The 14503-nt window shown below is 35.2% G+C and overlaps 1 protein-coding gene and 1 long non-coding RNA gene across 9 annotated transcripts in view; one reads left to right on the forward strand and one right to left on the reverse strand.

Moving 5' to 3' along the window:
- Positions 1–14503, forward strand: part of Gphn (gephyrin) — a 337298-nt gene that overhangs the window by 240050 nt on the left and 82745 nt on the right. For all 8 annotated transcript variants that reach the window (XM_090344303.1, XM_090344305.1, XM_090344307.1 and 5 more), the window contains one exon: positions 4616–4658. In XM_090344303.1, the coding sequence (XP_090200429.1) occupies positions 4616–4658 (43 nt within the window). The remainder of the gene's footprint in view (positions 1–4615; positions 4659–14503) is intronic.
- Positions 1–14503, reverse strand: part of LOC150054578 (uncharacterized) — a 54388-nt gene that overhangs the window by 10270 nt on the left and 29615 nt on the right. The window lies entirely within an intron of this gene.

The following is a 14503-nucleotide window of genomic DNA, read 5'->3' on the forward strand; positions in this document are numbered from 1 at the left end:
CTTCAAGCTGGGGGCTCGTAGCTATTGCAGCATTGAAAAGGGATCTTTTCCTGGCATCTTTAAAATAAGCATGGTGATGGGATGGTTTAAGGGAAGAACACCTCAAATCACATGACCACTGCTGCGCTTATGTGTGTCCTGCTTTCTTCATAACAGCTTGGCACTACATTCTTTCCCTGAATCTTAGTGGGCTTTTGTGTGTTTGTATGGGATGTGGGTTGGGGAGATTGATAGTTATACATTGTGCATGCATCTTTTACCATTAGAGTAATGTGCCTTCCCCTTATATGTCTCAAATTATGATCATATGAAATCTCTGTGTTCCAAGAGATTGATTCTCCCTTTTCAGTGTGACACTTTATATGTTGTGATGTGTTTTGATGTTTATACCCTCAATTGTTCATGTTGCATTAAACATAAGTTGAAAATGTTCTTCTTTGAGAGTTAGCTTTTCATGTTGGGCTGAAAAAGTCTTCATTTTTGTGTAGCAATTCATGCTATTATAACCTATGGCTTTCAATTGTACCTCCCATAATGAAGAGCTGACTTTAAACACTGTGCTATTCTTGTTATGACCTAAGTATAAGGTAAGTGATTTCTCTAACTGTACTAAAGATTTTGGTTGTTTGTTAAAAGTTGCTCGGATTTTTTAAGACATTTTTGCTTTTGTTCCTTAACATTATGTGCTCTCCCTCCTTTTTTTTATTTCATACTTTAAGATTCCTTAATACAACAATGTGATCTTCAGCAAAAATTGTGTTGCACATATAGACACATTCAATTGAATTATTTGATGTATAAAAGCAATCTTGGTTAGTAAATGAATCTGCTTTCAGATTCTCTGGTGTTGTTCATTTCCTCCATTGATTTAATAAATGTAGTGTTTTTAAGTAGTTTTTTAGTTTTGATTCCAGTAGAAAGAGGAATTATTTGCCAACACTAAAATCCAGTCCTGTATTAATAGTAGTAAACTAATGTAACACAGAATACCCTTCATTCGGTCCTTCATTTTAATCCATGAGGAGTAGGCCAGAATCTCAGTTTATTTTATCTCTCAGTCTTTCTTCTTTTCCCACAAAGAAAAGATACAGTGATTTTTTTAAATAATAATAACATGAAACCTTAAAACTAGAGCTAAACCTATTAACCTTTTTTATAACTCTTTATATGTAAGAAAGAGTAATACATATTTCTCAGCTTTACTCTTTTAAGTACATCCTATTACATTATTACATTGTGAGTCATTTAAATGTTATATTATTGATGTTTTATAAAAAGTTAAGTAAATTTTACAAAGTAACTAGTTTTATAATACAGTAGAGGGTCAGGTCATTCAGTCCATGCATAAATAAAGTTTTCAATTACTTTCCTCAGTTTTTGAAATATGCATATTTCATATCACTAAAGTAAAGAAAATTTCATAATCATTGATTTTAAAAGGGATTTTCTTTAAGTCTGGTTCATACAAGCCAACATAAATGAGAAAAAAGTGGTTATACTTCTGTTAGCAATTTGTACATCTTGATAGATCTCCTGTTTCAGAGAAATGAATTTTTTTCATCATCCAAATGTTTCTTCTAAGGCTGTTTCAAAAGTACTGCTCTAAACTGTAAAGCAGTCTGAATTTCTTTATTTAAAAAAAAAAATATGAGTCATGGGGCTTGAACCTAGCCTGGGCACTGTCCCTGACCTCTTCAGCTCAAGGCTACCACCCTACCCTTGAGCCAAGCCCCACTTTCCTGTTTTCTAGAGATTAATTGGAGTTAAGAGTCACAGATCCTTTTATGCCCAGGTTGGCTTTGAAACTTGATCCTCAGAACTCAGCCTCCTGAACATCTAGGATTATAGCAGGCGTGAGCCACAGTGTCCAGCTTCTTTATTAAAATATTACAGTTTTTTTTTTGCTAATTTTAAGCTGATTAGGCAAGGAAAAAGAAATTTTGTTGTTTTTTTCTTATTTTATTATATAAATATAAAATCTAGCTAGTTCTTCACTATTTCCATCATATACATTATCTAATGTATATAATAGTATATGTCTGTTGGAACATTTATGAGACAGTTTGAACTACTCATCTGAACTGCTGTGTTCATTGTAAATCTCTTGTTTCTATCCATACACTAGCTCCACTCTAGATTGGAAGGGCTTAAAGATGAACTCTGGAGGAATAGAGGCTACGACTTAAGAGTAACTATTACTGATCAAAGGAGCTACTTGCCATTCGCAAACACAGCTTTGCGCTATGGGTTTGGGCTCCTTCACATCTTGTTTCACACCTTGTTGAAGACTTTCTAGACTGCCATTTGACTTCTTTGAACTGTTTTTGTCTTTCAACATTTTCCTCTTTCTTTTCCGACTTTCTCCTAGATTTTCTCTCACACTATTAACTTTCTCTTGTGTTCTTTGACTCACATTTTAAAATGTAGTTTCTCTCTTTGTTAAAGCTTGTCTATTGATTTGTTTTAGTGTGTGTTTCTTTTCCTCTTTAAGGCTGTAGTGGTATAGTTACACTGATTTTCATTCTGTAGTATGCCAACTTGCTTATTTATTTTGCACCAGGTTCATTGGTCATTCTTACCTTCTTCTTATGAATTATCAATAAGAAATAGCAGAACATTCTCCATTTATATGTCCCCTCTGTTAGCCCATGCTTTCTTTTCTATCATCTAGATTTATTCCCTCCACCTGTCTCTCTTCCTTTTCCTTGTTCTCATAATTTATTTTTTATATTTTTTTCTTAAATCAGTCATTAGTTTCCCATTTGGTCCAGATTGTTCTTCAATGAGATTTTTATGTAAACAAAATCATTTTATATTCCAGATTTATTAAGTATACTTTAAAGGCACTTAAACAACCTGGCCAAAAGAGAATAACTAACATTTGTACTTATTTTTCTTTTCTCTTCTTCTCTTTCCTTTTCCTTTTCTGTTGTGTGTGTGTTGTATGTGTGTTGTGTGTGTGCGTGTGTGGTTTTGGTTTTTGTTTTGTTTCCCTTTGTCTGTATGTTTGTGGCATTTTAAGTGTTGTTTTTTTTAACATTTATAAATTTTTAGGAAAGGACAATCATAATCCACCCTAAGTTACAACATTCCTTTCATGAGCTGTTTCATGCAGTAGTAGATGTGTTAAGATATAGAAAGTAATTTGTTGTGTATATACCCATTTGGGGCAAGCTGCTGTGGAGTGGGGAGAAAAGGTGTGGAGCTTAAATGTAGTTATGTTTGAAATTGAAAAATACTGTTAATGCCATCTACCATGGCCTTGAATACAATAGTTTGATAGCCTTTAAAAGATGTTTCACTTTGACTTGAATTTATAAATAAAAACATGCTTTGATTGATAAATTATATTCATGCCTCAAAATTGGATAAACAAATGAATTCAGTTTAAATGATGTCCACCAGAAGCATCTTTCATATTCAATGAATCACAAAAATATTTAGAATATTTATAATACTTCTATATCACTATGATGTTTGATATTTCTACTATAAATTACAATGTAATATTTTATTGTAACTTTCTTACTTAGATTTCATTATTCTAGTCAAGAGCTAAACTAAATGCCTTCAGATTAAGAATCTGTATTCATGCCTTAATATGTGATAACTTGAAACTTTTTCTATGCAGTCATCCCTTAGTAACTATGGAGAATTGGATCCCCAGTGATAGCAAAAATCCATATATTCAAAACCACTACATAGCTGGTCACCGTGGCTTATGCCTGTAATCCTAGCTACTCAGGAGCCTGAGATCTGAGGATTGAGATTCAAAGCCAGCCCAGGCACTAAAGGCTGTGAGACTCTTATTCCCAATTAATCTCTAAAAAAGGAGAAGTGGGGCTGTAGCTCTAGGGGGTAGGGCTGTAGCCTTGAGCTGAACAACTCAGGGACAATGCCCAGGCCCAGGGTTAGGGTGGTAGCCCTGACCCAAAAAAAAAAAAAACTATAAAATGGTGCAGTAATATGCATTTAACCTACACATATTTTAGAAATACTGTATATTACTAAGAAACTTAATACAATATAAATGTTACGTAAATAATTACTGCCTTGTGTTCTTTAAGAAATAATAATAAGAAAAGATCCAGATGGAAGATATTTCTTAATATTGCTGGTCTACAGATATGAAGCTCACTGTACTGATTTTAATATATGTGAATTCAGTATTGCTTTTAGCTTTATCTCTGTCCAATTTATAATAGTATACCTGTAATTTTTTTCTAGAAGTCGGTCTTTCTTTCTCTTTTGCCATTCCTGACGCTTGAACTCAGGGCCTGAGCACCGACCTTGGGCTTTTTCAAGGGTAGCACTCTACCACTTGAGCCACAGCACCACTTCTGGCATTTTCTATGTATGTGGTACTGAGGAATCGAACCTGGGTCTTCGTGCATGCTAGACAAGCACTCTGCCACCAGGCCAAACTCCTAGCTTGAGTCTTCTTTAAAATATGAAAACGATGAATTAAAATATAGTAACGTATTTACTAACCTGTTACGACAATTGAGACATATAAAACCCTTTGCTCCTAGACCTCAGTAGTTTGCCCAGTAAATACGCATATCTGGCTATCTTTTATGATCCCCAAATTACTGAATCTATGATCTTTCTGCAGGTCCAGTCCAGGTGCAGCAGCAAGGAGAACATCCTCAGAGCCAGTAAGTATTTCATCACTACGGACGGGTAGGCTACTGATTTCAAAATTGTAATTCAATAGCCTGAATGTTGCACAATGAAGTTGTTCTTCCTCTGAACTTTTTTTTATTGTAATGTATAGAGAAGTTGCAGTTATATTCACCATATAGAGGGTGCATTACTTCTCACACACTGATACCCCTTCTCATGTTTTTGTCCCCATTTCCCTCCCTCCCAATCATCTTGTTTTTTCCCCTTCCCTTTCCTATTTCAAATAAACAAATAGATGTATATACAATATACCAGGTAACAAAGTCAGACACTGTAACAATGTGAGATTAACCAAATTCTCTGAACTTCTTGATGCCTATTTAGACTTATTTTTATCTATCCATATTCTTCCTTTACCAGGTATTCTCATTCTGTAATCATATAGAACCTACGTACAATTTCTCATTCTCAATTCCAAATGATATCTGTATTCCTTTAGACCTTTTTCACCATTGCATAAACTATCTACCTCCTTGTGTTTCTGTGTAATTCTTCCTTGTCCATAAAAAAGTAAGTTCAGGTATAATTCTTCTGAAGTCCTCTGATGTCCCCTCAGTCAGGTGACGAATCCTTCTATATCCTGTTCCTTCTACTTGATCATGTTTTACTTAGTTACTAAATTAACTGTCCTCAAGGAAATATTTCCAAAATGCAGCCAATATAAAGATAACTATAATTAATTTCTTTTTAACATACATTAAAATGTGTTAATTCAGTTTAGTAGTGGGAAGTAGAAAAAAGAGAAAAAATAAAATTTAACTGAGGTTCATCTAAATTGTTGACTTTACCATCTCAAATTAAAACTAACTGACTCCTTAAAAATGTCATTAAAACTACCAAGTATAGTGGTTTACACCTGTAATACCAACTACTCTGGATATGGAGATTAGGAAGATTGTATTTAAGGGTAGCCTAGGGAAAAAAGCTAGGCAACAAATAAGTTACGCATAATGTAACTACTTATAATCCTTGTCTGAATCTTCTTAGCATTTCACTGTTGATTCACACAGATGCAGTCAACCATGGTGGGAGTGTGTGTGTGTGTGTGTGTGTGTGTGTGTGTGTGTGTGTATGTGTGTGCGCGCGCATGTGTGAACTTTGCATAATTAAAATTAACTAAAGTGAACATCAATTGTTAATAAATATCATATTGTGGCACACCTATCACCACCACCTTATTCCAAAATAACTTTATATCCTAAAAGGAAACTTCATACCCATTAAGCATTTCCTCTTCACTTTCACCTGGAAAGTACCAATAGGGATTTTATTTCTAGGTATTTCTACCTCCAATTTGGATATATTATATAAATTGATTCATACAATGTAAGATGCTTTTTTTTTTCTGTCAGTCGTGGGGCTGTCCCTGAGCTCTTCAGCTCAAGGCTAATGCTCTACTACTAAAGCCACAACACCACTTCTGTAAGATGATTTCTGTCTGGATTCTTTTCATTGCTTGATTTTTTTCAAGCATTTCCAATATTGTGGCATAGTTGTATATTTCATTTCTTCTGTGACTATATAAAATTCTACTTTATGTTCATATTACATTCTGCTTAGTCATTATTCACATGTTTGGACTGTTTCCAGTTCTTTGCTGTTTCAGTAGTACTGAATGTGTGTGAAGAGATAACCTGTTTGAGAACTTGTTTTTAATTATTTTTGGCATATACCTAGTATTGTGGTATATCTATCCTGATGCCAGTAGCACACTGTTTTAGATTATTGTTCCCTTGTAGTAAGTGTCAAACTTGAGAGGTAAGCATATTCCATGTTTCTTTTCTTAATACCATTTTTGATTATTTAGAGCTCTTGCCATTCTATGAAATTTTAAGTGTTGGCTTTTCTATTACTGGGGATAAGTAAATCTATTGCTGTGGGTAGTACTGCCATTTATTCATACTATTATCTAGCCTGTCTTCCATTGGTCTTAGCATGATCTTCACTCTGACATCTCCGATATTACTCTAGTTCCACAATGCAGTATGTATTTGAAGCATGTATTTAAAAGAGGTTACATTCCTTATCACTAAGTAAATCTGTAGATTGTTATTTGTAAAGAATTTTTTTTTTGTTGGTGGTGTTCATTGAGCGTGAACTCAGGATCTGAGTGCTGTCCCTGAACATTTTTGCTCAAGGCTAGCACTCTACCACTTCAAGCCACAGCACCACTCCTGGTTTTCTGGTTGTTAATTAAAGATAAGAGTCTTGTGGACTTTTCTGGCTTTGGACTGTGATCCTCAGATCTCAGCCTTCTGAGTAGCTAAGGTTACGGGCATGAACCATCGGTCCCGTTTTTTCTAAAGAAACTTTTATCACACCACTGTCTCCTGCATTTTCTTATCTTAGAAACAAAAATGGCATACTAGTGTCCAACCTGGAACTAATATGATCAGCAATGCCAGTCCCTCAGGCTATCCCTCCATTTACTTCTATAGCAGTGTCTGTGCCTTCCAGGCCAGACCAAACACCATTCCTACCTTCTGACCAACAGCAGAGATCACTGGCATATTCTCATCGTAAGCCCACTTACCTGAGAAAACGCTCCGTGCCAGACCTCTAATCACTATAATCCTAAAACAAAAATTTGGGAGTGGTTATTTAAAGCATGTTGGAGTATAAACTGTTTTTGATGTTGTCAAATCACCTTTCTTAAAATTCAAAGATTGTCAGGGTTAGAATTAGAAGTCAGTGGTTTAATGCATGCTTTCCATGCATAAGGCCAGGACTTTGACCACAGTATCACAAAAACTTTTGTTTTTATTAACATGTCTTTTACTTGACACATAGTAATTGTGCATATTTATATAGATATGTTGTAATATTTCAGTACATTCATATAGTTTATAAGAACAGATCAGGAGAGTTGTCATATTTGCCACCTTTAGTAATGCAGAATTCTGTTTTGTTTAATCAAACCTGCTTGTTGATTGTTTACACCCATAATTTTGTTCCAGAAGTCCTATATAGTTCTCTTATAATTTCTGTCTACTTACTGAACTTGTGTTTTCTGATTTTGTTTCCTGAGATTTATTGTAGCTCATTAAACTTTCTTTAAATAATTATTTTGGATTTTAATTTATGAGGGGTTGGTTATTAGAAATCATGGTTGCTTTAATATTTCCTTGATGTTTTTCTCCATGGTTTTGTTTTTTGTTTTTTTTTGGGGGGGGTGTGCCTGGAGTTGACATCTGTATATGTGATAAAATAGTTACTTCTTCCAGACTTCACTTAGTCATTTTGTTGGGGAAAAAATCTTCATCAGTGTATGAGTGGTTATAAAGTGGGATGTATGGCAGTTCCAGCTCCAGGGAGAGCAGAGCAACATACTCCATCAGCTTAGATCAGAATCAACAAAGATTGTGTAAGTCTTCAACAGCTAAAGCTGTGGATACCCATAGCAATGAAGAAAGCTGCTGGGGAATTTGATAGCAGAGGCTGATAGGATCATTCTGATGTCTTTTTTCTCCTGGAAGGACATCACAGCCTGTGGCAGGTTCATGAGAGTCCTCCTGATACACACTATTTAAGAACTGAGTTCTAGGCTTTGGAGCCCAGATATGGAACTCAAGTCAAATAGAAAGATGATAGCATTCGTCTGAACTGATAACAGCACTAGTGCCCAGGGTACCAGTTATCCTTCCTAAAATAATGGAATATAAAGTGAGCTTGTGAGGCAATCTGGGAGTTCAAGACTGGAACTACAGGCACATGCCAAGTGGTAGAAGCTCTTGAGAATGTTTACTCCTGCTGTAGCAGTGGTTCTGTTGTCTAGTGCACTAGTGTTCACTGGAATCATTTCAGAGCCTACATCTGGAGCATGCATGGAATGGGAATGGAGGGTACAAACCCTGGGGCAACACAGTAAATGATTCCTCTTTAAGAGGTAGTTCAACTTAAGAATAAATTACTTAAGTGGACCTGTCAATATCTTCTGCAATGCAGAACACTTCAGTATACTCAAAGATAGATGGTTTGAAATTATGGCATCAGGAAAGGAAAAAAGAAAAAAAAAAGCAAGTGACGAAAGGCCATCAAGTGAGAGAGGCCATCAAACCAATCAATATATATTTCACAGGAGGTCCCAAAGAAGATGAGGAGAAAGAGATACAAAACTTATTTGAAGAATAATGATCAAACCACCCCGAATCTAAAACATCCAAATGTATGAAGCTCAAGGGACTACAACTAGAATGAATCCAAAGAGGCACACATCAGAATATGTCAGTATTAAATTGAAGAGAAAACTTCAAAAGGAGCAAAAGGCTGAGTGCCAGTGGCTCACACCTATAATCCTAGCTACTCAAGAATCTGAGATCTGAAGATCACTGTTTAAAGCTAGCCTGGACAGGAAAGTTCATAAGACTCTTATCTAGTACTAACTACCAAAACAAAAACAGAAGTGGAACTGTGGCTGAAGAGGTTGAGCACTAGCTTTGAGCAAAAAGAGGCTTAAAGACAGGGCCCAGGCCCTGAGTTCAAGCCCCAGGACTGGCATAAAAGTAAAAATAAAGCTAACACAAAAAGAGGCTGTAGATATAGCTCACGTGCTTGCCTAGCAAGCACAAGTTCACAGTAGATCAAAGAAAATGATTTACTCTTCCTACTTTGGCCTTATAAAAATAAACCTCCTGAGTGTGTGTGTGTGTGTGTGTGTGTGTGTGTGTGTGTGTGTGTGTATTTAGTGTTTCACATAGGACTATTATTTAATTGTTCAACTATGTAGTACAAACATTGAGCAAGGATAATTTTCCATTTCCTGACTACATGACCTTAACTAAAAATTACAGTTATCATTTTTTCTGATTCTTGTATTTTTACTTATGAAACTGACTCAGAACTGTTAAATGAAAAATTAAGAAGAAGAGGGGAAATGTAAGTCATTTTTAGTCTATTTGTAACTATCTTAAAATGGATAGTTCTAGTGAAGAAAACTCTAAGGTAATTGCCCAGAATAGGTTTGGAGATATATGTAGAATCTATTATCATAACATCTTTGGGTCTTGATATTAAGATAGTTTTACATCCTTGAACTGAGAAAGTAGTTAAGAAAACAGGCCTCATGTGTAAGGAGGTCTGACTATGTGGTTATAAGGAAATATTCCATAAAAGCCCTAGAATAGAGTTATCATAATGGTTAAGTTATTTTTCTTTCTTATCGATGTGGTCACTTCACGAAGCACTTTGTAACTACCACACATCTTGATCACTGTCACTTCCTTTGACATGTTCATTCCTCCCAACCCCAAGCCTTCCTTTAATTTTCTCAGTTTTGTAGGATGTATATGGATTTCTTGAGTACATCCATCTGGGATGGGAAGGATTCTTGAAAGTTAGCACTTAGCAGACATTATTGGAAGTGTCACTTTTAACAGAGTTGTATTAGTCCACTAGCAGCCATGAGGAGCCCCTGGGAAACTATGAACACATCTCTCAGTACTCTGATTTCCTAAATCAATGACTGCATGTCAACTGAAAAGAAGTAGAAGAGATGGTTTATCCAAGTCTTTGCTTGAGAACACTTACAGAAGTTCAGATTAAAGAATAGTTTTTAGATAAGATATTGCTTTATTAAGAAAAAGAAAGGCCCAGGAGTGTGGCCTAGTGGTAGCATGCTTGCCTAGCATATGTGAAGTATAATGCCTAAGTTCTTGAAGAAGGTTAAGGTCATACATTGTTTCATAAAGGGGAAACACTTGGAGAAAAGTTTGTATTTCAGAAATTTTTCAAGAATAGCGTAAAGAATTCCTGAATTAAAGAGAGACTTCTCTGAAGAAGAAATAAGAATAGCCTATAGACACATGAAGAAATGCTCAACATCTCTGGCCATAAGAGAAATGCAAATCAAAAACAACTCTCAGATTCCACCGCACTCCAGATAGAATGGCCATGATGAAGTAATCCCAGGAGGGATCACTACTATACTGTTGGTAGGAGTGTAAACTCATTCAACCACTATGGAAAGTAGTATGGTGGTTCCTCAAAAGACTAAACATAGAGCTCCCCTATAACCCAACAATTCCACTAGTTGGCATTTACCCAATCGACCAGAAACAAGGACATACTAAACCCACTAGCACAACAATGTTCATTGCAGCACTATTCACCATAGCAAAGATATGGAACCAACCTAGATGCTCCCCAGTAGATGATTGGATCAACAAGATGTGGTATTTATACACAATGGAATTCTATGCTGCCATCAGAAAGAATGACATTTCCCCATTTGTAAGGAAATGGAAAGACTTGGATAACATCATAATTACAATTAAAAAAATGTAGACAGAAAAAAAAATCCCTGAATGCCTTTCATCCAGATTGCCTCATATTAAAATTATATCACATATGTTCTATCATCCCTTTATATTAATATTCTTTCCTAAACTGCCTGTGAGTACATTACACAGTGACTCTTCTGTTTCAGTGTGAAGCAGGGGTAAAACAGGGTGATTGGGAATAAGAGACATTGTTTTATATAACCTTAGTACAATTAGGAAAATCGAAAAATGAACATTGCCACAGTACTATTATGTAATATCATACCAATTAAATTGTGATTTTTAAAATGATGCTCTTTATAGAAAAAGGAAAAAAATATTCTTTTGTTCTGATCTGGGATCAAACCCAGAATCATGTGTTATATTTAGCTCTGCTGTCACATTAGGCACATTTAATCGAGAACAATTCCTCAAGTTTTTGTCTTTCATGACCTCAATATTTTTTAACAGTATATAGGTCAGTTATTTTGTACAGTGTCCCTCAAATTTGTATTTTTATGATGCTTCAGCATGTTTTATTATGTCATTTATCAGAATACCAAACGTGATGTTGTATTTTTTTCCAGTACATCATTACAGCGGGGTTCATGATGTTGATTTATCACTTAACTATTGATAATTAACTATGATAACTTGGTAATAATGGTGTCTGCTACATTTTCCCAATGAGAAATACTGTTTTTGCTTTGTATTTAGTATGCATCTTGTGTGAATATACACTGAAGCTATATAAACATTTATTTTGGTGATGAGCTTGTACTAAATTTGACCAAAGGGAGGCTCTTCTAGCTTGTTCTAATATATTTTTTACCTTTACTCATCACTATTTGATAATTTCCTCACTGAAAATAATTTTTGAATAAGGAATAGTAATTTCTGAGGAAACACAAAGATAAGGGAAAAGTTATTCCAAAGAACATATTGTAGTATGGCATAAAGACATACCATGTATTCTATTGTTTACAATACTTTTTGTATTTTAAGTAATGTAGCAATGAGCAATGAAGTGAAGAGGAACAAGTTTTATATAAACATGTACCACACTAAGGAACTGAAATTTTTTTTTCTTTTCTGGAGCTTACCTTTATTTTTATATATATATTTTTTATTATAATTAATAGAAGGGTTATATGATATTTGTCAGATAGATGGTGCATTAATTCCCATACATGGATACTCTTTCACATGTCTTGATCCACATTTACCTCCCCCCCACTCCCACCCCTCAACTTGTTTTCCCCCATTCCCTATCCAATTTCAAATAACCAAATACAAATATATCCAATATATCAGGTAACAAAGTGAGATACTGTAACAATATGAGATAACCAAGGAACAGCAAAAGAGATGAGAGATAGCATAGTACCTTAAGGACAACAATCATTCATTATATGGCTTATGTTTCTATATCCTAGAGTTCCTTTCATTTAGCGTCCTACTATATGGCCTTTTGTATCAAGGTTTTGCTCTATTACAAATCTCTGCTAGGAGAGCCCAAGGTATCTACTGATTATGACGAATGAGGGAAACCATTGAGCCTAAGTTCTTTTGAGTCTGGCTTACTTCACTTAATATGATCTTTTCTAAGTCTTTCCATTTCCTAACAAATGGGGCAATGTCATTCTTTCTGACAGCAGCATAGAATTCCATTGTGTACAAATACCACATCTTGTTGATCCAGTCATCAACTGAGGGACATCTGGGTTGGTTCTATATCTTTGCTATGGTAAATAATGCTGCAATGAACATTGTTGTGCTGGTGGATTTAGTATGTCTTTGTTTCTGGATGATTGGGTAAATGCCAAGTAGTGGAATTGCTGGGTCATAGGGGAGCTCTATGTTTAGTCTTTTGAGGAACTGCCATACTGCTTTCCATAGTGGTTGAATGAGTTTGCACTCCCACCAACAGTGTAGTAGGGATCCCTCCTGGCCACATCCCCTCTAGCATCTGTTGTTATTAGTTTTCTTGATCCTGGCCATTCTAACTGGAGTGAGGTGGAATCTTAGAGTTGTTTTGATTTGCATTTCTTTTATGACCAGAGATAGGAACTGAAATTTTATTCTATGAGTTGTAAGTCAATCATACAAAGCACAGAACTAACATTTTGCAAAAATGCTGGTATAGTCCTATTGTACAGAAACCTCAGGAGTACTTTCCTTTAATAATTTTTATTCATCCATAGAAAATAAGCAGATATTTCCATCCAGGCATTATAGTTTTTTGTTTTTGTTTTTCTTTGGTTAATCATGGGGCGTGAATTCAGGGCCTGGGCACTGACCACTAAGGTCTTCAACTCAAGACCACTGCTCTGCCACTTTGAGCCACAGTTCCACTTAACACTTTTCTGGTAGCTAATTAGAGATAAGAGTTTCACAGACTGTTTTGCATAGGCTGGCTTTGAACCGCAATCCTCAGATCTCAGCCTCCTGAGCAGTTAGGATTACAGGCATAAACCACTGGCACCCAGTTTTATCATAATGCTGTGATATTCATTATCTTGAATAAGCAAGTTCAAAACTTGTAAAAAGAAGACAAAATGAAATTAATTTCAGACATGTGTCCTGTGGTCCTGAATCTATAAACTCAATGTTTCCTAGCACTTCGAACCCAACTTATCTTAATTGAAGAGCTTTCCATAAAAGACCAAATACTTCTGGTATCTGAATCACATATTCTTTGAACTACCAGAGACCTTAACTATTTAAGCTGATCATATGTATTGCTATCATCTTTGTTCTTTAAATTTGCTAAGAAACTTGTCATTGGTAGGTTACTATTCAGAAAGATTCGGGAAGTAAAAATGAAAGGGACTCTAGTTGCAAATATGTGAAATAGAAATATTAGAATAACGACAGAACTAGACTCTTCTTTGATATTTTCAGTATATTCAAAAATGAAAAATAATTCACACATAGGTAGTTTCTATATTTTTCTAATTATTATAAAGCATAAAACTTCCTCCTAAGTTTGTTTTACTGAATCAAGAACCTTCATTTACATTTTGTTTCTACTAGTCTGTTCTATAATATGAAAGAACCCTTCATTCATTTATAATCTTAAAAATAAGTTTACAAATCAAGTTGAAAAATTGTATCTTAAGAATTGGTAGGTGTGCTGGGTGTAGTGACTCACACTTGTGATCCTTGCTACTCCTTAGGTGGAAACCAGGATAATCATGATTTTTAGACAAGTCTGGGGATTGGGGGTAGAGGGAAGGCAAGCCAATAAGAAACAATATATTTAAGGCCAGGCATAGTGTCATCCATCTGTAAATCTACTTACTTGAGAGTTGGAGAACAGAAGGATCAAGTTCCACACCAGCCCAAACATATAACAAGACCCCATGTCAACAAATAAACTAAGTATTGTTAAAGACGTATTACTGTCCTAGCTATTCAGTGGGCAGCAGTAAATGGATCTCCATCATTTGACTAGCTAAATTGTACCAAGAAAATAGAAACTACTTAAATAGACCTATAACAAGCTGTGAGATTAAAGCAATAACAGTCTCCCAACAAAGAAAGTCCAGGACCTGGTA

This window comes from Megascapheus bottae, chromosome 14 (genome assembly GCF_031878675.1).
Source record: "Megascapheus bottae isolate mThoBot1 chromosome 14, mThoBot2.hap1, whole genome shotgun sequence".
Classification (NCBI taxonomy): Eukaryota; Metazoa; Chordata; class Mammalia; order Rodentia; family Geomyidae; genus Megascapheus; species Megascapheus bottae.